The 21,934-nt window shown below is 39.3% G+C and overlaps 1 protein-coding gene across 4 annotated transcripts in view; it reads left to right on the top strand.

Annotated features, from left to right (window-relative positions):
- Nucleotides 1–21,934, top strand: part of slc23a2 (solute carrier family 23 member 2) — a 39,891-nt gene that overhangs the window by 17,765 nt on the left and 192 nt on the right. For 2 of the 4 annotated variants that reach the window (XM_010778574.1, XM_010778575.1), the window contains exons 2-16: nt 463–511; nt 2,437–2,645; nt 4,362–4,460; nt 5,542–5,658; nt 7,670–7,827; nt 10,013–10,104; nt 10,545–10,612; nt 11,796–11,977; nt 12,809–12,929; nt 14,633–14,789; nt 15,123–15,270; nt 15,373–15,478; nt 16,184–16,451; nt 17,354–17,449; nt 17,827–21,934. The exon at nt 17,827–21,934 is cut by the window's right edge and continues 192 nt beyond it. In XM_010778574.1, coding sequence (XP_010776876.1) covers nt 463–511; nt 2,437–2,645; nt 4,362–4,460; nt 5,542–5,658; nt 7,670–7,827; nt 10,013–10,104; nt 10,545–10,612; nt 11,796–11,977; nt 12,809–12,929; nt 14,633–14,789; nt 15,123–15,270; nt 15,373–15,478; nt 16,184–16,451; nt 17,354–17,449; nt 17,827–18,104 — 2,148 coding nt within the window. In that variant the 3' untranslated portion in view covers nt 18,105–21,934. The remainder of the gene's footprint in view (nt 1–462; nt 512–2,436; nt 2,646–4,361; nt 4,461–5,541; nt 5,659–7,669; nt 7,828–10,012; nt 10,105–10,544; nt 10,613–11,795; nt 11,978–12,808; nt 12,930–14,632; nt 14,790–15,122; nt 15,271–15,372; nt 15,479–16,183; nt 16,452–17,353; nt 17,450–17,826) is intronic. The other 2 variants (XM_010778576.1, XM_010778577.1) reach the window with 2 other exon arrangements.

Consider the following 21,934-nt stretch of genomic DNA (forward strand, 5'->3'; position numbering starts at 1 on the left):
ATACATAACTCTAAGTAAGTATTTGATCAACAGTTCTTCTTTAAATTAAACAGAACCTCTTAAATGGCATGTCTTTTTAAGTGTGAAGATAAATTAAAGGCCTATATTAGCGAGTCCATCATGACTTGGCAGTTTGCCTAGGCTTGCCTGGCTTCATGGTTTTCTTTCTGTCCTTTCTAAAAGTACACGCGACCTTCAAACTGTATGTGGAAGACCTAATTGGAACTCTTACCGTCTCCCTAAAGCCATATTTCACCTAAGAATCTGAGTTTTAATGAACACATCAGTCATACGATACACACTAACTTTTGCTTGTGATTAAATGCTGTCTGTCAAATTAACTTATGTCTCGCCTCCTCCTCCTCCTTCCTTTGCCTCCTCCCCCTTCTCTTCTTCTCTTTTCTTTCTTCTTCTCTTTCTTCTACCTCCTCCTTCCCCCTATCTCTTGCCCCTTCCACACAGATGCTCCCAGCCGCCCAGCTTGACAGGAGTGATGGGATGTGTCAGCTAGGTATTACACCTATCCCAACATTTTACAATTAAAACAAATTAAATTACTTTTGGAAAAGATAAATATAAGGCTAGGTATCATTGCCTCTTACATTATGTTGTGTCAATTCATCTTCAAGTCTTTATGGGCCTTTTCTTTTACCATGAACGATCAATAATTAATTAACGGAGTCAACGGTCTCGGGCTAAATGTTTTCTTGAAATGTTTACATCTTGCCAGATAGTAAATAATTAAGTTAAACTAAAAGTAACAGTTACTCTTGCGGTTTCATTTTTATTCTTTTATTTTTTTTACAGTAGATTTGGTAATTTGGGTCTTATTTTGGCCACTATATCTAAAAGACGTAATTGGTTGTAGACACAAGCACTCTTTTAAAACTTTTAAAAGTATGTTAAGCACAAATGATCAGAGTATGAAAAGCAATGGATGTCATAATCCTCTCTACCATCTAAGCAGGCGTATAATGGTAAATGAGGAAATGATGATCTAACAAACAAGCACATGGTTACTTAGTTTGTGTTTTGTGAAGCGTTTGCTTAATTTCTTAATATGATAGATATGATATTACCTTTCATGTAATAAACTCGCTTTGCTTTGGTGCCCAGGGGTATGAAGGAAACCGGATCCATAGGTCGCCTGTCAAAGGATATTTACGTAAAGGCCAAGGTCAACATCTGAAGGCCTCAGTGATCCTTTAGAATCTTTACGGTTTCAACACCTCTTCTCAATAGAACCTGATGTTCTTGTGTCTTTGTGTGCGTCACTTTATATCAGCAATGCTCACTTAATCCAGTGTGTGGCAAAATATTTATTCCAACTTTCTCATACTTCTGGTTCTAATACGTTTGGTAACTGACAGTTAGTGATAGATTGAACAAGAGGCACTGACTGTTACAAAGGGATTGTCAGCCAAAGCTCAGGTGTCGGATAATGCTACATAACTTACGGTTTGTCTTACACAAAACACACACCATGAGGAATTAGCCTATAGTGCTCCATCCCTTCTAGGACAAACGTACTCCTCTCCACCAAACATCCGTCCATGGTTCACTCTTTTCCAACTCCTTGCATTATTTCACCTCTCTGTGAATTTGCTTTCTCCTCCGTTCTCAAACCTGTTGGGGACATTGATTAAAACAAAAACCTTGACACTTTTATTTGAAAGAGAACAAATGATCATCTTTTTTTTAATTATTTAAGGATTGTTGTAGAGCGGCAACTAACAATTACTTTTAGGAGTAATTATTCTGCAGATTCATTATTTGATCATTCTGCAAATAAAAGTCTGTAAAATGTCAGTTAATACAAAAACTAAGACTATTATTAATATGTGTATGACATTAGATAAAGCAAATCCATTAATCTTCACAATTGAGAAGCTAGAACTAAAACAACTTTTGGCAATTTTGGTTAAACGTACATGATTACTCAATTATCAAACTATTTGATAACATGTTTAAATTCTACATTTATTAATTAACCACAGTAGTCAAGTTATGAGAGCTTAAACTTTTTTTTTTATAATCTACCCACCGACAAGCAACCACCAAACCGACAGGTTCTACCACCAGAAAGTAGAAAATACCTCTCTACCACTTTAAGACAAACTGACATCATCTCTCTTGCCTTTCAATCATCTTCATCTATAATCACTCTGTTCATCCTTTCCATCAAACATGTGTTCATGCTTCACTATTTGATGCGGCATATTGAGTTCTCTCTTTCCTTCATATATGGTAAATTGTTACCGTTAACATACTTTTGTCATCCAAAATAGACGGGACAAAAACAACAAGAGAGCTGACATAAGTTTCTAATCAGCAAGAAGTGCGGCCTGGCAGCCTCTCAGGATTAGGATATTAGAGCCCATAAAGAAATACATCGAGATATTAATCTCTCTGTTTGTATGTCTTTCCATTTCCAAGCAGATGAGGCAGTCCTCTGCGATGTAATCGGACTGAACGATTCATCTACTGCATTCACACCGGAGCGAGACAAAAGACCGACAGAGGAGGAGAAGGACACAAGGATGGGTGTGGGACAGAACACCACTTCTAAGTCCATGGACAGCAGCAGTGAGGGAGGAAAACTTGAAGAGGAGAGCAAGCATGGCGCAGATTTCTACCCTATTCCGGTAATCAAACGTGTTATTTGGATGTTTATAATATTATAAAACACTAAGACAAAACCATGAACGGGTCTAGTGGCTGTACACATGCCACGTTTTTGTGCTTGAATCCTTTGTTTCCAATGAAGATGTAGAGAAGGGCCAATGTCGCGCTGAGCTAACGCAGCAGAACACGCCGCATGTCGTGACGAGGAACCATCAATCGCAACTGCCGGATACATTTCCTTTCTTTAGTGAACATGGAGATCAAGTTATTATATTAGTTCAGGGTGACTCAAGAGTTTCGGATAAATAAATGTTTTTGAAAGTTGGCACAATCCAGTGTGGGAATCCAAAGTTTTGAACAGGTGTTAAAAGACAGGGCAAGGCAAACTCTAATTAAACACCTTTTTAAGACGGGTGTTGGTACCTTTGTTTTGTGAAAATGATAAAACAAAACCAATAAAAGAAATCCAGTGAATGGAAAGTATAAAGTATATATTTTTAACTCTTTTCTGGTCTTTAATGAAAAGGCAACTTTCTGCAGAAAGACTATTAATATTGATACATTAAGTTAATTGGCTAATATTCATTTTTTAATTCCTTAAAGCTTAAATATTTTTGTTCCCATTAACAATGCCTAAAAACCAGTGTGATGCCCCCTCCCTTAGTTATATGTAGGCTCTTTGTGTCATTCAGCCGATTGATTACTTTTTCCCACTTTACCGTAACCCTAACCCGCAAACATGACACCTGCAAAGAGGCCATGTCCTTATTTATTGCAGGTTTGAGCAAAGACACACTGAGCACTGCTTTCAGGACACTGAGGTCTGTATACATCACTCTAACAACGCAGTGAAGACAGGGTGCTGGCAGTTGATTTATTAGCGACTTTGCATTAAGGCTGTACCCGAATATTCGGTCATTGGCCTACTATTCGGTTTTCAATTTAGTTATTCGGATAATCGTATTTGTTCTTTTTTTTAGGCACATATACAACTGCAACGGAAGTAACAAACACAATGCAAGATCCCATTCAATTTCAAAGAACACAAATTGGGTTATTTACATTAACAAATAACTATAAAACAACAATACTGTAGAACAACAAAATGAATGCCTTGAATACACCGAAATACATGCGTACCGAATATTCGCTGTGGATTACAACCCACCCCCCCCTCCCCCGCGCCGAATATTCGTTGCTGATTACTACCGAAGTTTAAATCATAATGTGTGCTGTGACACAGATGCTCTCCGGAAATACAGGAAAAGCACACACTTAATTTAATAACACAGACTTGCACACACAGTGGGCAGAACTTATTTGTTTGTAAAGCGAGAAGTTTGCATACTGTAGGAAACCAATGTCCATGTGCAGCTTGCAGCTTTTTAAGCCATAAGGTCTTTCGAGTGTCATTCATCGTTTCCCATTCTCCGGAACGCTTCGAGTAATTCTTAGCTAATAATGACGCATTCACACAAATGTCTGATATGATAAAATAATCATGTGGTGACATACAAGGATTTAAACTCCAACTCTGACTGGTTTTTCTAGTTTCTTTGTTCATTAGACTTTAGAGTCGACAGCTTAGCATACAGTCGGACCCTGACACTCTTTATCTTTAATCTTTTGTTGTGGTTCTGCAGGTCTTGCAGATCTTGCAGCATTTTGTCTATACTGCCAGTATCTGCAGTCTTTCTTAATACATTGTAATTATGCATGTCTGTTTGTGTGTTAAGGTGGTGGTTAACGGCGTGGGCGGGGCCAGTGGAGACCAGGATACTGAGAACACAGAGCTGATGGCCATCTACACTAAAGATAATCAAGGAGCAGAGAAGGTAACTGGAGTTAGAAAATGAAGAAGTGAAACCCTCTACAGATAGTCACATGGTTCCAAAAGCTTACTTGCAATCGCACTTTCAATGGCTTTTCATTTAGTTCCTGATCTTTCCCCAACATTTTTAAGATGTAATCCCTCAGATTTCAGTCCTAGTGAGTTTATAAATTGTGGTTACTGTAGTAACATCAAGTGTGTTTTTCAGCCCACACAAACTTGAGCAGCTTTTCTTCAGAAAATGCAACAGAAAATCAGCTGGTGTGTCCGTTTACATTGCAACTAAACAAACGCACACTATTATTAAGGGAGTCAGAGTAGCATCCCACCCAACAGCAGAGCACAACTCTCCAACAGCTCACTGTGGCTTCTCCTTTATTCATGTTTTTTGACGAATTATTGAAAGTGGTTAGTTTGTATAATAATATGTAATATCTCGGATGGTATATTTCACGATTTACCTCATTCTTAGTACTTAAAGCAGGGAAAGTGAGAGGCTGTGGCTCAGTGGAAATTGTGCTGGACTTCAAATCAGGTGATAGCAAGTTCGAGTCCCACTGCAGTCAGCATGTCATTGTGTCCCTGGGCAAGACACTTCACCCCAAATTGCTCCTGTGGGGATTGTCCACAGTGCTGAATGTATGTAAGTCGCTTTGGATAAAAGCGTCTAACAAATGACATGTAATGGAAACATAAACACCTGCAGGCACAGATTCTCAAACAGTCTCCGTGTGACGCTCCCTCTTTTTCCCCAGTCACTGTGACTGTGCATTTTTCTTTTCTAATGGATTTTTCTATCACTTTCCTGTTTTTAGTTTTACATTCATAAAAAATCAGCTAAGATGTGCTTTTTTCTCATAAACACTTGACATGAACAGTCTGAAGTGTTACAGGACAAATTAAACATGTTAAAAACGTTTTGAATTGACATGACATCGATCTTATTTCTTTGTGTGTGTGTGTGTGTGTGTGTGTGTGTGTGTGTGTGTGTGTGTGTGTGTGTGTGTGTGTGTGTGTGTGTGTGTGTGTGTGTGTGTGTGTGTGTGTGTGTGTGTGTGTGTGTGTGTGTGTGTGTGTGTGTGTAGAGCTCAATGTCTGAGACGTTGGAAAGCACAGACAGTGTTGACGCACTGAGGATGGATATGATCTATACCATTGAAGACACCCCACCCTGGTACCTGTGTGTGTTCTTAGGCTTACAGGTAGATCTACTGGTTTTTGTGTCATGGCTCATTTGCAGTGTCTAATGTCAGTCATCAACTGCAGCGGTTTTCAAAGTGTGAGGCGCGCCTCCCCTGGGGGGCGCCAGAGAGCTTCAGGGGAGGCGCAGCGTGAGACACAAAAGAACGAGAAAAAGACGAGTAAAGTGACACTTGCCAACTTGTGGCTGTCTGCGGAGACCGGGTTCCCTCACCTCGCCAAAAAGGCTGTAAAAGTGCTCATTCCCTTCACCTCCACCTACCTGTGTGAGTGCAGGTTTTCCGCATTGACTTTGATCAAAAGCAAGTACCGGTAAAGGCTGCAGCCAGAGTATGATCTGCGTTTATTCCTGTGTGCATCAAAGACGCAGACTCATTGTTCCCACTAAAGTAGGGGTGAGTGTAATAAGGAGGCAAAGTTGACGTTCAGTGTGTTACCGGGAGCATATAAGGATTTATCCACCAGCTGTTCCTATGTTCTCTGAGGGGAGGCTCACCTACCCACACTTTGAAAACCCCTGATCTACTGTATAGGCGAAGGTCTCTCACGATATGAGAGCGAAAACATGCACTCACTCGTCCTGTACAATTGGCCACTACATCCGGCTTTGTCAAATCCTTCACTGTGGTCGTACTTGTCACCTCAATGCAGTATTTTTCCTCTGACTGTCAACAATACTTATTGCACAACCGGACGTCAGACACAAAAATAGTCATATCAACACAATAATCGTCATGCTGGAGGTTCAGTGTTGTAATGTTTTCACTGCGTGATCACAATGTCTAAGGGAAAGATTCACCAAGGCTAAGCCATCCTCCAAATTAGACAGTCATACAAAACACTTAATACTGCTTTACCTGAAGACAGTTATAACATACATTTAGAAGTGTACATCTGGACACAAATCCACTCATTGGAGAATAGTTTGGCTTGATACTGCTCTGAATGTTCTGGCTCAAAATGCCAAAGAACATATTGGCCTGTCTGTTGAGACAGATTAGCAAAGGGTGATGGGTATATATACCAGTTCATTTAACACTGTTACTCACCTTCATTTTTCACAACTATATTAATTGGATATAAATGTAGATACAAATGTAGATATATCTTAATTTAAACACATTGCCCAAACTATGGAATATGTAAATTATACAGCTGATAACAAACAATAAATGCAAAATTGTTAAGGAGAGAAGCATACATGTGAATCTGCCTGCTTCTTTGTTCAGTTTTTTCTTAGTTGAGCAAGATTTCTTTAGATTCAGGGGTTTCACCTACACAAGGCAGTCAGGGTGGGTAAGGTGGATGAAGATTAGACCGGGAGCAGTATTGTGGAGACATAGTAACAGTCATGCTGATGGCAATGAAAGAATGGTGATCAGAGGGCTATGTATTACAGGGAATTGTAAAAACCATGAAAGTGAGTCAGCATGTTATTGCTGGTAAATAATCATAGTTAGGCTTTTTCAGGTGATTTCATCAAAAGGTGAAACTCCTTCATATTTCTCCTGATCACACAATTATCCTGCCACCAGCAGGATAATTGTGTGTTTTGTTCACCTATATACCAAATGAGCTGTTAAAGAACAACACTTTTAGCAGTAAATGTTTTCCAAAATGGATGGACCTTTTCAGGACAAACCTCCTAAAAGATTCAAATCAAGCCAGAGGGTCACCATTGGTTCTATTAAAGTAATAAGGCAACATGTGAAGTGGTTTAAACACAGCTACACTGTTCAAAAAACAAATCACTTGTTATTCTCCTGGCACAATATGTGTGGCATTAATATGTTTTTAACTAAAAGGGAATCACAAGGCTATTTACAAACGGGTAGGAGTTTTATACATTTACCTATAAGATAAGGATCTTAAAGAAAAAAGGTTTATACTGATGATTGATGTATTTTTGGAACATGCTCTATAACTATGGTGTTTTTGTGCTGAGGATACAATCAGCGTCCGTAAGTACTGACTGTCACATCCCCCCGCTGACTGTGGCTTCTTGTCTTGCAGCACTACCTGACGTGTTTCAGTGGAACCATCGCTGTGCCGTTTCTCCTGGCTGATGCGATGTGCGTGGGCTTTGATCAGTGGGTCATCAGCCAGCTCATTGGGACCATCTTCTTCTGCGTGGGGATCACCACCCTGCTTCAGACTACACTGGGCTGCAGGTATACTCACATCACTGTCTCTAAATACTTAGGGAAAGGCTGTACTAAATAACAAACACACCCCCTGGCATACAGTTTGTATGTACATGTTTTCTACAATTCGTACATTTTATTCTCTCTTTCACTTCCTCACCTCCACCCTTTCTATTCTCTCCCCTTTCTTCTCCCTCTCATCTCTAAGAACCACTTAAAGATGAGGGTCATTGTCAACATGAAGTACCTCTTTCTCCATCCTCCCTCTACATGTCACTTTGGAGTGGGCTTAAGTGTGTTTGTGTGTGCACATATTTTAGTATATGAATACACGTCCTTTTATTAGTCAGATTGAATACATATTTGTATTGTAAATATCTCACATATAAATAAAGCAGTGACAGTTCTCTTGTATGCATTAAACGACAATTGTAGTTCCTTGTTTTGTTCATATGACTGCAGTTGTAGAAAGTAAACCTCCCAAGAAGAAGCTTTTTGTTTCATAATTGAGACAACAGAGAAGAGGATGGAGAGAATTTAGAAATGAATTTGACCGCTGACCAGAGGGGGGACCTACAAGTTCAATGATTGCGTGAATAGACAAGCTATAATCAATTAAACACAGTCACATGTCTTTTGTTGCACCATATTAGCCAAGAAGGGAGTAGCCTGCTTGAAGCCATACCAGGAACTCTTCATTTGACTCAGTTCTTCCAAGATTAATTACAATCGGTTGATTAATATTCACCCCTCACATGTTCCTCCTCCCTTCTTCTGTCATGTTTCCCTCTCAGTACTTTTCCTACCTTTGATGTTTTTTGAGTCATTTTCCCTCTACACAAACCCAAACAGACAGATACTCGCTGTTCTTTTTGACACCAATTGCATGTCCTTGACTGGTGCACTCCATAAATGGTCTGCAAGCATTGTCTTATCTTGTTTTTTTCTACATTTGTTTTCCTTTTTAGGATCCTCTGTTTTAGATTTTCTGTCAAATTTTAAATTAAAACCGCATTGCAAACAGCTGCCAGGGTCCCATGCCGTCCTTTCACGTTTCAAACTAATAGCCAAAAATGTTGCAAAAAGGTACAAATATAATGCCTTTCAGTCTCTGACACAGTATGGCTCAAAATCCAACAATGCACTTCACTTCCCATAATGCAACTCAATAGCATTTGTTTTTAATGTTGTGTTCCATTTACACAGGAAGTCAGATATCGGAGCTGGGACTCACGCCATATCTTAGTTGCATAAAGTGCCATTACAACAGGTCAAGAAGACGGTTACCTTTGTTAGCATGACCAGTTGAAAACCAACCCATTACGCAAACCAAGTAGCAACATGTCTACAGAAAATAGTGGAACAGTCATTTTTGTGTATGTGAAGTCGATGTGCAGCATGCTGTCATAGCAACAAACGGGACATTGTATGATCTCTGGCGTCTTTCTCTTGGTCTTTTCCTTGCTTTCTGACACGAGTCAGACTCATTGGAAACAAGCAGCTTTACAAAAGGGTTATAATTACACGCACACAACAATGGGTCCATCCCAATGTGATTTTTGTCATGTTTTATGTGAAAATACATAACATTTGGAAATCAGTTTGTAGTCAGCGGACAGGTTGAACTTCAAATAAGCAGGTGTACTAAATACTATATCTTCACTTCCTCTTTCTTAAGAACATAAATGTCCTTGATCCCTTTTTTTCAACTTATTCACAGCCTTTATAGATGTTCATTGCATTTTAACTTGTATGACCTCATAGGAGTTTTTGTATTATTCTCTATCGTTTGATCTTTTTTGATATCCCTATACTGCCACCACCGCTTATTACAGTTCATTAGAGGTCAGCCTTACTGTAGAATGTTGCGGACTAGTTTCTGGATCTTTAAGACGGTTAGCAAATATATCATGTACTTTAGTGTGTAGTGGGATGGTTTGAGTGAAAAGAGGAAGATAAAAGGGGAAGGAGAGCATTTGTGATATCAATAATTATTCTCCCTACCGGATCGTGTGGTCTTACATGATCTGGACAAAAGCTCAGGGTTATTCTTACTTCACGTAAGTTCAACAACTGTGTATCCCACAATGATGACTCACCTGAAATGATGTCACCCAGTGACCCTGCTTTCTACACTTGATTTGAACACTCCTTTGTTATAAGTTTAAGTGAATATACATGTTTTTTTTTAACAGTGCTTTCCTTTGTTTAGGTTGCCTTTGTTTCAGGCCAGTGCTTTTGCCTTCCTTGCACCAGCCAGAGCAATCCTGTCACTGGACAAATGGAAGTGTAATAACACAGGAGGTAACTAAAGAGCTTTCTCAATACAAATAACATCAAACGGATTGAAATTCTTCCTTTTTAGATCTGTTTGTTGCTGGCAAAACGGATTAACGAGCTATCATTTATCATATTTAAATGATTAGATATTGTCTGCATGTATTTCCTATTTTTTTTTTAAAGTATGTTGTATGTTGTCCATTTTGGTATACTGGGTCTGTTGATTGAATTTTGAGAATAATGATGATAGGAACCGATGTATTTCATGTCTACCTCAGTCTGCTTTGTGAGGGTAGACATGATAAAAACATATTATACATGTTTTTTGATCTTTGTTTACATTGATCCCAAATGTTGTCAGCATCAAAGCTTGCAGGGACTGTAGGGAATACACACGTATATAGTGAGCTAATGAAGTTCTCCCCTTTTCTAATTATTCATCTCCCTGTCTTTTCCATCATCAGAGGTTCCACTATTCAACAGCACAGAGCTTCTGAACACAGAGCACATCTGGCACCCCAGGATACGAGAGGTGAGCCAAAGACAAATTAAAGAATTTAAAATATGTTGTTGTTCGTGAGTAAAGGAAACTAAAGTCAAGAGAATATGAGAGAAAGATGTCAGTCAGCTTAATAACTCCTTATGGACATTTTTACACAACTATGGGTGAACTAGGAGAGGGCACTCCTGTACAGTTCAGGATGGACTGTGTGTATGCATGACAGTGGAAAGATAAGAAACAATATGCAGGTTACATCAACAGTAACTATAATAGGAGCCTGAGAAGATGTGTTCTGTTGTAGTCAGCGCTTGGTTCACTTCGTCATTTGCTAGTGATACATAAGCAGATACAAATCTTTACTCATTAATAATAATAATCTACTACTTGTTTTTTTTTTACAAATAATGGTTTGGTCTATAAATTAGTGTAAAAAAACATCACAGTTTCTCAAAGTCCAAGTCTTGAGATGTTGTCCATTAAAAATCAAATACATTTGATTTAATATGATATAAAACGGAGAAAAGCAGGTAATCTCTGTATTTTAAAGGTTGAAAACAGTACTTTCTGAACAATGACCAATTATTTTGTTATCATCAAAATAGACAACAATGGATGTTTTAAACAGGATTTTTTTTTTTTTTTCTCTTATAACTTATATATTGTTATGTATCTCATATGGCAGAGTTTAAATGTTTGTGTGTCTGTGAAGTCAAATCTCTACGTGAGCGGATGATAAAGCGGCCTATTCTAAATATCAAGATCCCTTTCTGTATGGCTTCAGGGTGTAGTTTCCGTGAAAGAAGCTGTTAATTTGTATTAACCTTTTTCTGTTAGCGTAAGCCATTTGAGCAATTGATTTTTATGTGACGCATGAATGAGACTTAACTCAATCCGGCCAAATACAATTGTTGAATGAGACATCAATGGTCTGAGAGCAGGATGTGATAAAAAGTGAGCGGAGTGAACACAAAGAAGGATTAAGACAGGACTAACAGGATTTTGATTCTGTAACCTCATCTCCTCCATTTAAGAAAACAATGGCTCCTTAAATGTGATTTCCCAGGATTTCTTTAAGGATTGCTTTTTTTGGGTTACACTTTAATAACAAATCCAACATGCTCATTCTGATTTCTTCCCTGCTTTTTGCTTTCATTAATACATTTTGTTCATAATTATGTATACATCTGTCTCTATAATTTCAATGTTCTGCCAGATCCAAGGGGCTATCATCGTGTCATCTTTGATCGAGGTGGGTATCGGAGCGCTGGGTCTGCCTGGGCTCCTGCTGAGATTCATCGGACCTCTGACCATCACCCCGACCGTGACGCTCATCGGCCTGTCTGGGTTCCAGGCTGCGGGGGAGAGGGCCGGAAAACACTGGGGCATCGCTATGCTGTAGGTTCAGACTTTACACCAAGAAATGCACATTCAGGTGTCAAAAATCTGCATCTGGGAATATTAGTGATCCCTTTATGTGTTCAGTACATACTGATGATACAGATGGTAGTTAGTGGAAATATTCAGGAACATACTAAATATACCGACGATCTGCTATACTGTAGTAGACAATGCTGTAGGAACTGTCTATAAATACATTTTGTCACCATTGGAAACCGCTGAAACTCGGCACTCCTACATCCATTTTCCCAATTTCAGAACTTAACTGACAGCTTTTTACATCAAAATACTTTATACTACATATTTTGAGTGTTGCCTTAAGCATTTGTACAAATATGAGTATTATATATGCACGGTAGCCTGTAGCTCATTGACTGATTTACAGTCAAATAAACTTTTGAGTGCTCTTCCTTTACAAAGAATATGTACAGTTAAAAATAGAGCTGATCAGGAACCATAAAGAAAGCGTTTGTTTTTCCTTAAGGATAGAACATACTGTATGATGTAAAGAAACAGAGGATTGATTCATGGGGGAAGATCCACTTCAAAGCTGTGATATTCACGTGCTGCGACATCAGTTCCTGCTGTTTCACGGCTGTTTTGCACTGTAGCCGGGGGCCTCCTCGTTCCTCTCCACAGGGAGAGGGGATATGTGCCTGTAAGTGCCACTGATTTGCTTTTTCACCGGCAGTTAGGATAATTGATTGGCTTTGAAGCCTCTGGGGTCCGTGTTGGACGTAGATGTCTGGAACATGTTAGCACAGGATAAGCTTCCTCACAGGAGAATATTGTGTAGAGAAAATAACAAGTTCATGTATCTGTCTGCAGGACTATCTTCTTGGTGCTGCTCTTCTCTCAATATGCCAGAAACGTTCACTTCCCTCTGCCAGTCTACAAGCACAAGAAAGGCTGGACTTTCTACAGGCTGCAGGTCTTCAAAATGTTCCCTGTAAGTACATAACCCCTCCTACAGTTACATCAGGGCCGCCCCTGGCCAACACAAAGTTATGTGATGAGGCCCTCTGTGTCGTGTGTGTCGGCGCCACATTTGCGCTTCAAATGAGGCCCCCTTCGCGAGGTGAGGCCCCCTTCGCAAGGTGAGGCCCCACGCAGTCTGCGTGATCTGCGTGTAGGGAGGGGCGGGCCTGAGTTACATACATACTTTAGCTTGTTGCCTAATGCCTCTTGACTGGTAAATGTTCACGTTTGATGAATTTATTTATTAGCATCTTCCCCCCTTGCCCTCACTAATAACTGAGTTCCCCTCTTAGTCAAGAATATTCAGAGCTAATTTAATTCTCCCTTGGAGCAGGTGCAAGTATTTCTGTCTGTATGCGTATGTGCAGTATATGAACCACCAGTCCTCTCCTGCCATCTGGTGACACATTTAAATATAAACTCTCTTAAATTCAGTTATCTATTAGTCTGATGTATGCACACAAACATACACATTTAATTTACCATAGTTGAAATGTGCTGGACAAGCTTAAAAAGTGCTTAATTTTTTTTTTAAAGCTGTAAATCTGCAAACAACTTAAATACATTTTTTCTCGCTGTTATGAGTTAAATCAATTAAATTATTAAAGTTTTAAGTCATGGTAAAGTTAAAGATAGAGAATCTTTATTTTCAGTATTTTTAAACGTTACATTATTCTTATATAGTTTGACATTAAACCAAACACTGTTCTAGATTGGAATACCATATTTTACCAATAGGTGTCGCACTTTTTTTATCCAGCAGCTGTTTTTACAGGAAGCGAAAAAGTATGTATGTATGTGTGTGTATGTATGTGTGTGTGTATATATATATATATATATATATAAAAATATAAATGCAACACTTTTGTTGTTGCTCCCATTTTTCATGAGATGAACTCAAAGATCTAAAACATTTTCTATATACACAAAATAACCATTTCTCTCAAATATTGTTCACAAATCTGAAAAAATCTGTGATAGTGAGCACTTCTCCTTTGCCGAGATAATCCATCCCCCTCACAGGTGTGGCATATCAAGATGCTGATTAGACAGCATGATTATTGCACAGGTGTGCCTTAGGCTGGCCACAATAAAAGGCCACTCTGAAACGTGCAGTTTTGCTTTATTGGGGGGGTCCGAAAACCCTAGGGTAAAACCTAACCCTAACATGTCACCCATCTCCTTCGCATAGAGTTGATCAGGTTGTTGATTGTGGCCTGTGGAATGTTGGTCCACTCCTCTTCAATGGCTGTGCGAAGTTGCTGGATATTGGCAGGAACTGGAACACGCTGTCGTATACGCCGATCCAGAGCATCCCAAACATGCTCAATGGGTGACATGTTAGGGTTAGGGTTTAACCCTAGGGTTTTCGGACCCCCCCCAATAAAGCAAAACTGCAGAAGTGCTCACTATCACAGATTTTTTCAGATTTGTGAACAATATTTGAGAGAAATGGTTATTTTGTGTATATAGAAGATGTTTTAGATCTTTGAGTTCATCTCATGAAAAATGGGAGCAAAAACAAAAGTGTTGCATTTATATTTTAGTTCAGTGTATATATGTTGGTGTTGCATGTAGACAAACTTGTGCAGGACTCAAATGAATAAATAGTTTTTATTTATTTAACTTTATCTGCAATATGAATATCTAATAAAAGTTGTTTCTTTGACCCAGATCATAATGGCCATCCTCGTGTCATGGCTGCTGTGTTTCATTTTCACTGTGACGGACGTTTTCCCGCCGGAAGTAGACAAATACGGTTACCAAGCCCGCACAGATGCGCGTCAAGGAATCGTCCAAGCTGCCCCGTGGTTTAAGATACCATACCCATGTAAGTGTTTGTGAGGAGGAACAGATTGTTGGTGTTGTGCTGTGTTCGACAATTTTGTAGGGAGCCCTGAGAGGAAAATGGATTAAAAAGAAATCTGGTAATCCTTTAAAATAAGTAAAGTCTTATCGAAATATTTTTTTCTCCTTAAGAACATGTGAAAATGCTTTAACTATGATATAAAAAAGTATATATCACCGGACTCTACTGACAGGAACCAATAAATAGAACCAAAGGTAAAATAGTTGGAGGGAAGGCCGTTCAGTGTTGTAAATCATACCATAATGAATGCAGCTGTTTCTCCTCTCTGACCCACTCTGTGTTTTACCTCCACAGTCCAGTGGGGCTTCCCGACAGTAACGGCCGCAGGTGTGATCGGCATGATGAGCGCTGTGGTGGCCAGCATCATCGAATCCATCGGAGATTACTACGCCTGCGCACGTCTCTCCTGTGCTCCTCCACCCCCCATCCACGCCATCAATAGGTGACCCTTCAATTCAAATAGTCTCTGTTGTTCATCATTGTAATAATTGAGTTTGTTTGGAAATCAAGTGAAATTAAAATACTTTCATTGTTTTCTATGTAGGGGGATATTTATGGAGGGGATCTCCTGTGTGCTGGATGGTGTTTTCGGGACAGGAAATGGCTCCACCTCCTCCAGCCCGAATATAGGCGTTCTTGGAATCACAAAGGTAACAGTGTTTGCTCACTGCAATTAATAATGTAATTTATTTACTGTGATGGTATATTTGTGTAAAATAAATAAACAGGATAAGTGGGTAAGTGAAAAATATAAAGAAAGACAAATAATGTTCAACTGTTTTAACCCTAACCCTTTTCAACGGAAAAAATACCTGATTTGCTGATTCTCTTAAATGTGAGGATATTTTCCTTTTCCACTGTTAAAATGAAATATGATCGGGTTTTGGGTGTTGGTTTGACAAAATGTGTGCTCGGGCTCTAAGAAGTTGTCATGGGCATTTTTCACAATTCTCTCATTTATAAATTACATTTTAGTCACATGAATTCATAATGAGAACAGTCGTTATCGTTTCAGCCCTACATTGCAATAAAAAATCTCAAAGTTCCACACACTGATCCTTACCCATTAGCCCTTCTTACAAAGTGTGATTCTGTTAAAGTAGAGGTACAAATACACTGAGATGCTTCAAAATCATGCCCTGGAAACATCCGTCACTAATACTATACATATGGATATTGAATATTTTCATTCAGCTATTTTATAATGTTCTATAAATAACATAATATGTAGCATCACATTACCATGTGCTATGAACTGGATGCTGGGAGCATTATTTGTTTAATTGATATTGTAGCCCGCCCTGGCTGACCTGTCTTTGCTCCCTCTGACCTCTGATTTCTGATTGGTCTCCCAGGTGGGCAGCAGACGTGTGATTCAGTATGGAGCTGCCATGATGGTGCTGCTGGGGCTCGTGGGTAAATTCAGCGCCCTGTTTGCCTCCCTGCCCGACCCCGTCCTGGGAGCTCTGTTCTGCACCCTGTTTGGGATGATCACAGCCGTGGGACTCTCCAACCTGCAGTTTGTTGACCTCAACTCCTCCAGGAACCTCTTTGTTCTCGGTTTCTCCATCTTCTTCGGCCTGACGCTTCCCAGCTACCTCAAAGAGAACCCATTGGTCACCGGTAAGTCGGGGGCAGATACACAAGAAACACAATGGCCGTGACTCACATTTAGCTCAGTACCGATTTAATGGAGCATTTCAAATATTCCTCTGCACAAGATTCTCTGTACCCTGGACCTCTTATGAATTATTTGTGATTAACAGGAGTAACATACTGAGTTATGAATACTGAGTTATGACTCTGAGTAACTTTGGTTTAACTCATACAGTCAGTGATAAGTGGTCAGTGAGAGAGAAAGGAAATTAACACATTCCCAAAAGGAAATGATGCCGTTTCCAAACCTAACTTTGCCTACAAATCAGTGAAATGTCTGGGAGTTCCCCTCGTCAGAGATGTGTAAAGGACAACGGGTAATACTGGATTTTGAAGGAAATGTTACAATCCTGTTTGTCAAAATCTGACGGGCAGCGAAAAAATCTAGCGCAACCTCTGCTTTTGTGTCTGACATTTTCAGCCATGTTGTTTTGTTACTTCTCAGCCACACTCGCATTATTGATTATTGATTAGAAATAGACCAGTTTCTGCTGTAAGCATTTACATTTATCACATTGTTTTTTCCTAAGTCTTGCACATCTGGACCTCCAACTCTTAAACATTCTTCTTTTCAACATTTTGAGACATTTTCTGTCGCGGTTACATTCAAACTGCTAACACTTTGTAGACTGATCCATGAATGACTTGTGAATAAACAAACCCAATAGATGCAAATACACCCAGTGAGTAGTTTCTCTGGATAAATCGCTGACAGGCTGTCTTAGGAGGGAATTTACTGAACTGGTATAAGTTTGTAAGGATATTCCAAAATGTGTGTTTCTGGAACTGAAATATGACTGAAACTGAGAGACATTTAATTGTTTATTTTAAAGAGTAACTAAGCCCCTGTCTTTTTTCATAATTTGCAGGAATAGTTGGCGTAGATCAAGTGTTGAACGTGCTCCTCACCACTGCCATGTTTGTCGGAGGCTCTGTTGCCTTCGTTTTGGACAATACCATACCTGGTAAGGGGTTTCATACTCTCTTTTTCGTCCAACTCAGTATTTTTAAAAGAAATGCAGCCTGAAATGATCTTTGGGTTATAAATGCAATGGCTTGATCAACTTGACAATGTGTTCATTTGACAGTTTTTTTTGTATGTAGTGCAAGTCCTGTGTCAAATGTCCTTTTTCATTTATATCATAAAAAGTGAACCTTTTTATACAGTTTTTATTTTTACACGTTGAGTGAAAAGCTGGGCGTTAAAGTATGGGCTGCATGTTTCGTGTGAACGATGGAAGAAATGTCCAGTGATTGAAATGTTTAGTCATGGCTTTCTTTCGGAGTAGTTATATCTCCAAAGTAAAAACTATGATTAATCTTTTCTTTCTTCCCTGCTCAGGCACCGCTGAAGAGCGAGGCATCAGGAAGCTGAAGCGTGGCACTGGTGCCAGCACAGCAGAGCTGGAAGGGATGAGATCTTATGATCTGCCTGTTGGGATGGACTTTCTCCGCAGACACCCGGTCTTCAAGTACTTCCCCATCAGCCCCACCTTCCAAGGCTACCAGTGGGGGAAGCTACGGGGAGCCTGCAGGAGCAGAAAGGGACATGGAGATGCAGTGAAAGGGGGAGGAAAGGGAGGGGACGGAGGCGCAGCTCCAGGGGAGAGTGGGGTATAGCCAACAGGCTGGGGCTACAACATCCAAAATGTGGCGGAAGTTGGGGAGCAAGGGATGGTACAATAAGGTAAATGGATGGGAGAGTAGAGGACTGAAGCGATGCAGGATTCGGGACTGTGTGTGATGCACAATCCCCCCCCCCCACCCCCAGTATGTGTTTTCTTTAGCTCGTGTCAGTCTTTTCCCACTTCCCACTATGCTATTTAAAGCATGCTATAGCAAGTCACAGCATGCTATAAAAGATGTCACCATGCGGAGGTTAGTTGGTGTGTGTGCATGTGTGTTTGCATTAAGAGAAAAAGTTCTTTGTGCATTATTTTAATTGCACTATAATCCAGGAGGAGACAGGTGGACATCAAACATTCATGCTGAATGTTTGGATCATTACTTGCTAATTTAACAACATTATAAAACATATTTTACTGAAAACTCAGTAGATTAGATTACGGTATGTCATTCGAGGATTATGCAAAATTCCTGGTATGGATCATCCGCCTCTTAACTTGTTATGCAGCCTCATTAGACACACACACACACACACACACACACACACACACACACACACACACACACACGTGCTCACACACCTTCAGCCTCAACAAAACTAGCTTGAGCGCTACAATGCACGTTGGGTCATACAGATTGATGGGAGTTGTTCGTCAGGTGCCCTTAGCCATGCAAAGTGATTGTGAGTTTTTTATTTTTGCACTATCTGCCTCCTGATTTCAAAAGCAGAATGTCTCTCCGCAGCTCATGCCCCCGTTTCTTCAGTAAAACCCACTCAGAGACCTGTTCAGCACACAAAACATCCACTCATCTCGCGGTAAAGAAACTTGCATCCCCCATTTCTCTGAAGCAGTAGACGCTTCAGTTTTATCTTCACAAAACCAGTTTACATCTCTTCAATGTGTCAATATTATGCATCAGTAACTAAAATGACTTTTCACACTTATGGAACAAATCCTGTTTTTTATTACAAAACTACAAAACAAGCTCTACCCATAAATAGTACCCCACCGACACTGTCCAAACCCACTTTACATGAGTACATTCAGTAAGCCTGTACATGATTGTGCTAGGAAGTAAATGTGGTGGTTTTGTCTGGATATGGAGTATTTTCAAATAACAGAGGGGTTTGGGAGAGTTTAATGTTATTGCAGTTTGATGATTATTAATTCCCCTACATTCCTCCTCCTCCCATCTGCGGTCCCTCGCATGCCTCCCACTTTTATCCCTCTTTAATTAACTGCTGATGTTTGTCTCTGTCTGTTGTCGTTCAGGTTGTGGCGGTACATTTAGCTGAGTAGAGTTTAATGAGTAAAGTTTCAGAGCATCAGCAGCCTGTTACTTATTAGGCCTAAAGAGCAAGTCTCTAATTCGTCACTTTGTGCCTTTTGTGTTTTTAATTGGAAAAACAGCGATTTAAAAATGCCATTAAAGAGTTTGCAGAGATATAATCTTGGTAAATGATGAAACAAGTATTAGAATGAGAAAAACGACAGCTAATACACTAAATATTTAGTTTTTTACTAAACCAAAAAGCTCTTTATTTTGATTTCATCTGATTGCGTGTTTCCCACATACCAACACTTATTTTACCAGTATTGGCTTTTTATTGCGATTTAGAAACTTAAAAAGAAATCAGTTTGACATCTCTTCCCAAATGTCCTCACTTTTTTTTATCTACGACGTTAAAGCTATTTATTTATTTATGAGCAGGAAGTGGATGTTTAGAGATTACCTGAAGCAGTTTTCTGTTACAAAATGTTGAAAGTATATTTATTAATCTACTTGTTCATGCCCCCTAAAGATCGGTGTGATGACGATGGACCACCCTCAGCTACAGGCGTGCGTTTAGAAACTCACAGCTGGCGTCAGCATTTCTTTCTAAAGATGGTTCCTAATATAAGCTGCTTCTATTTCATTCCATTTATATCATGATGTTTTAAAAAAGACAAAAAACACTTAAATGTTACAACTGGGTAGCTTAGTCAAGCTTCATTATCAATGCCTTTTTGCTACAAATACTGTTTGCACATGTAATGGTGCCAACAAGATCAGGGTGTCAGAGTGAGAAACCCTAAAATGTCAAAAGTATAAGTATGAACGTTGTTTTGTTTAATGACCTGAAATCAAGGGGCTGATTGTGATTGAACAATTTTAGACCTTTGTCTATAACAGCATGGTTAGCTGTGGCCCCAGTTATGACTTCGACACCTACAACAATACTATTCTTGTGATTCGATGGCAAAAAGAATCAAAACATTAAATTGGGTCTTTAAAGATATTTAGTGATCTTGTAAATGTCTTGTGCTGCTGGGTATAATAAAAATGTTTGCCCAGGACCAAGTTAAAATCTTATATTTCCACAGACTGTGATGCTCCTCCTTGCTCTACTACTTTGCTAGATAACATTGAACTAGCCTGTAGAACTATGAAATCGAGTCTGTCAAAATGTGTTTGACTTTTAATCACATACATTGTTTGCAAATTTAAAGGTACTTTATAAAGAAATCTTGCAAATCTAGTGTACATTCAGGCCGTACCAACGTACACAAATTCAACATACTATGCAGTTGGAACGCACTACATATTCATTTTATGTAATACTTAGTGTGAATATATATATTAGAATATATATTTGTATACATTTTGAACACAGCCTAAAGTCCAGACACTACAGGGGCACCATTTTTCAGGTGCATGTAATTGAAGTTAGAAAATGGTGGTAATAATTGCTGAAATTCAGGTCACAAACTGATGGCTTGCAGTCTGTGGAAATTTTTGATTTAAATGTTGATCTCATGGCGGAGAAAGAAAAGACTGGTCAGGTCACAAAGTAGGCTTGACAACCCGCTACTGATGTGTGCAGAAACTGAAAATCTAAAACCTCACGGTCATCATCTTAATATGCTGTGGAGCTGATGTTCACGTGAGAGGTCAGAGAGCAGACCCCTCATCCTAATGCTTCTTCTTTTACAGAGAAGAGCAATTGAGGTGATTTGACATTTTTTCAGCACACCTTGCAGTGGTTCTGTAGATCATGGCATGCACATATAAAAATCACATGCACAATGTGTCACTTTGTTTTCTGGGTCAAATGTTCCTCTCCACACTTACATACAAACTCGGTTTAACCCCTCAGTCCTGCAGTGTACTGGTGTCCTCTTATGTTTACTGTACCTGGCTTTCTCCCGGGAACTCTTACTGTTAATGTTACTGGGTGCAGGACACCGGCTGGCCACCTTTTTAAGACTCTGTTGGTTGTTGTGAGTGAACCTGCCTTATCACCTAACAGCAAAATGTATTTTTGCCCACAGGCATCTTCCTCTTGTTTTTAGCTTTTACCCTCCAGTTTGTATTGTACTTTCTTATTGATCACATAGTTGTTACAGTTAGAGTGAAAACTCTTTGGATTTCACAAGCACAGACTCTCTCGTCCTTGAATCACACACGAGTTAGAATAACCAGCAGCTCTTAGGATGGTGGCCATAAGGTGCAAAACACAAATAAATCTATCCCTTTCAGTTATTTTGAAGGGGGTGCTACTTTAAGAATATACTTGTGTAAAAGTGTTTTGTCTTTTTCAATGTTTTTTTTTTTTTAATGTCAAATATTTGTAAGAAACAAATCATACCTTTTTAATCTTAAATCATGCTGGAAAACGCACCATTATGTTGTACTTTTTATTTGAAAAGTAAATACATGTCGATCCTATTTTGAATCTGTGGTTTGGTGGAATCCTTTCTTGTGTTTTTGTTTGGACCTTTTCATATTGCATTTTTTACTCTTAACATTGCTTTCTGTTCATGTTAACACATTACCAGTAT

Source organism: Notothenia coriiceps, unplaced genomic scaffold (genome assembly GCF_000735185.1).
Source record: "Notothenia coriiceps isolate Sejong01 unplaced genomic scaffold, NC01 NC01_scaffold00019298, whole genome shotgun sequence".
NCBI lineage: Eukaryota > Metazoa > Chordata > Actinopteri > Perciformes > Nototheniidae > Notothenia > Notothenia coriiceps.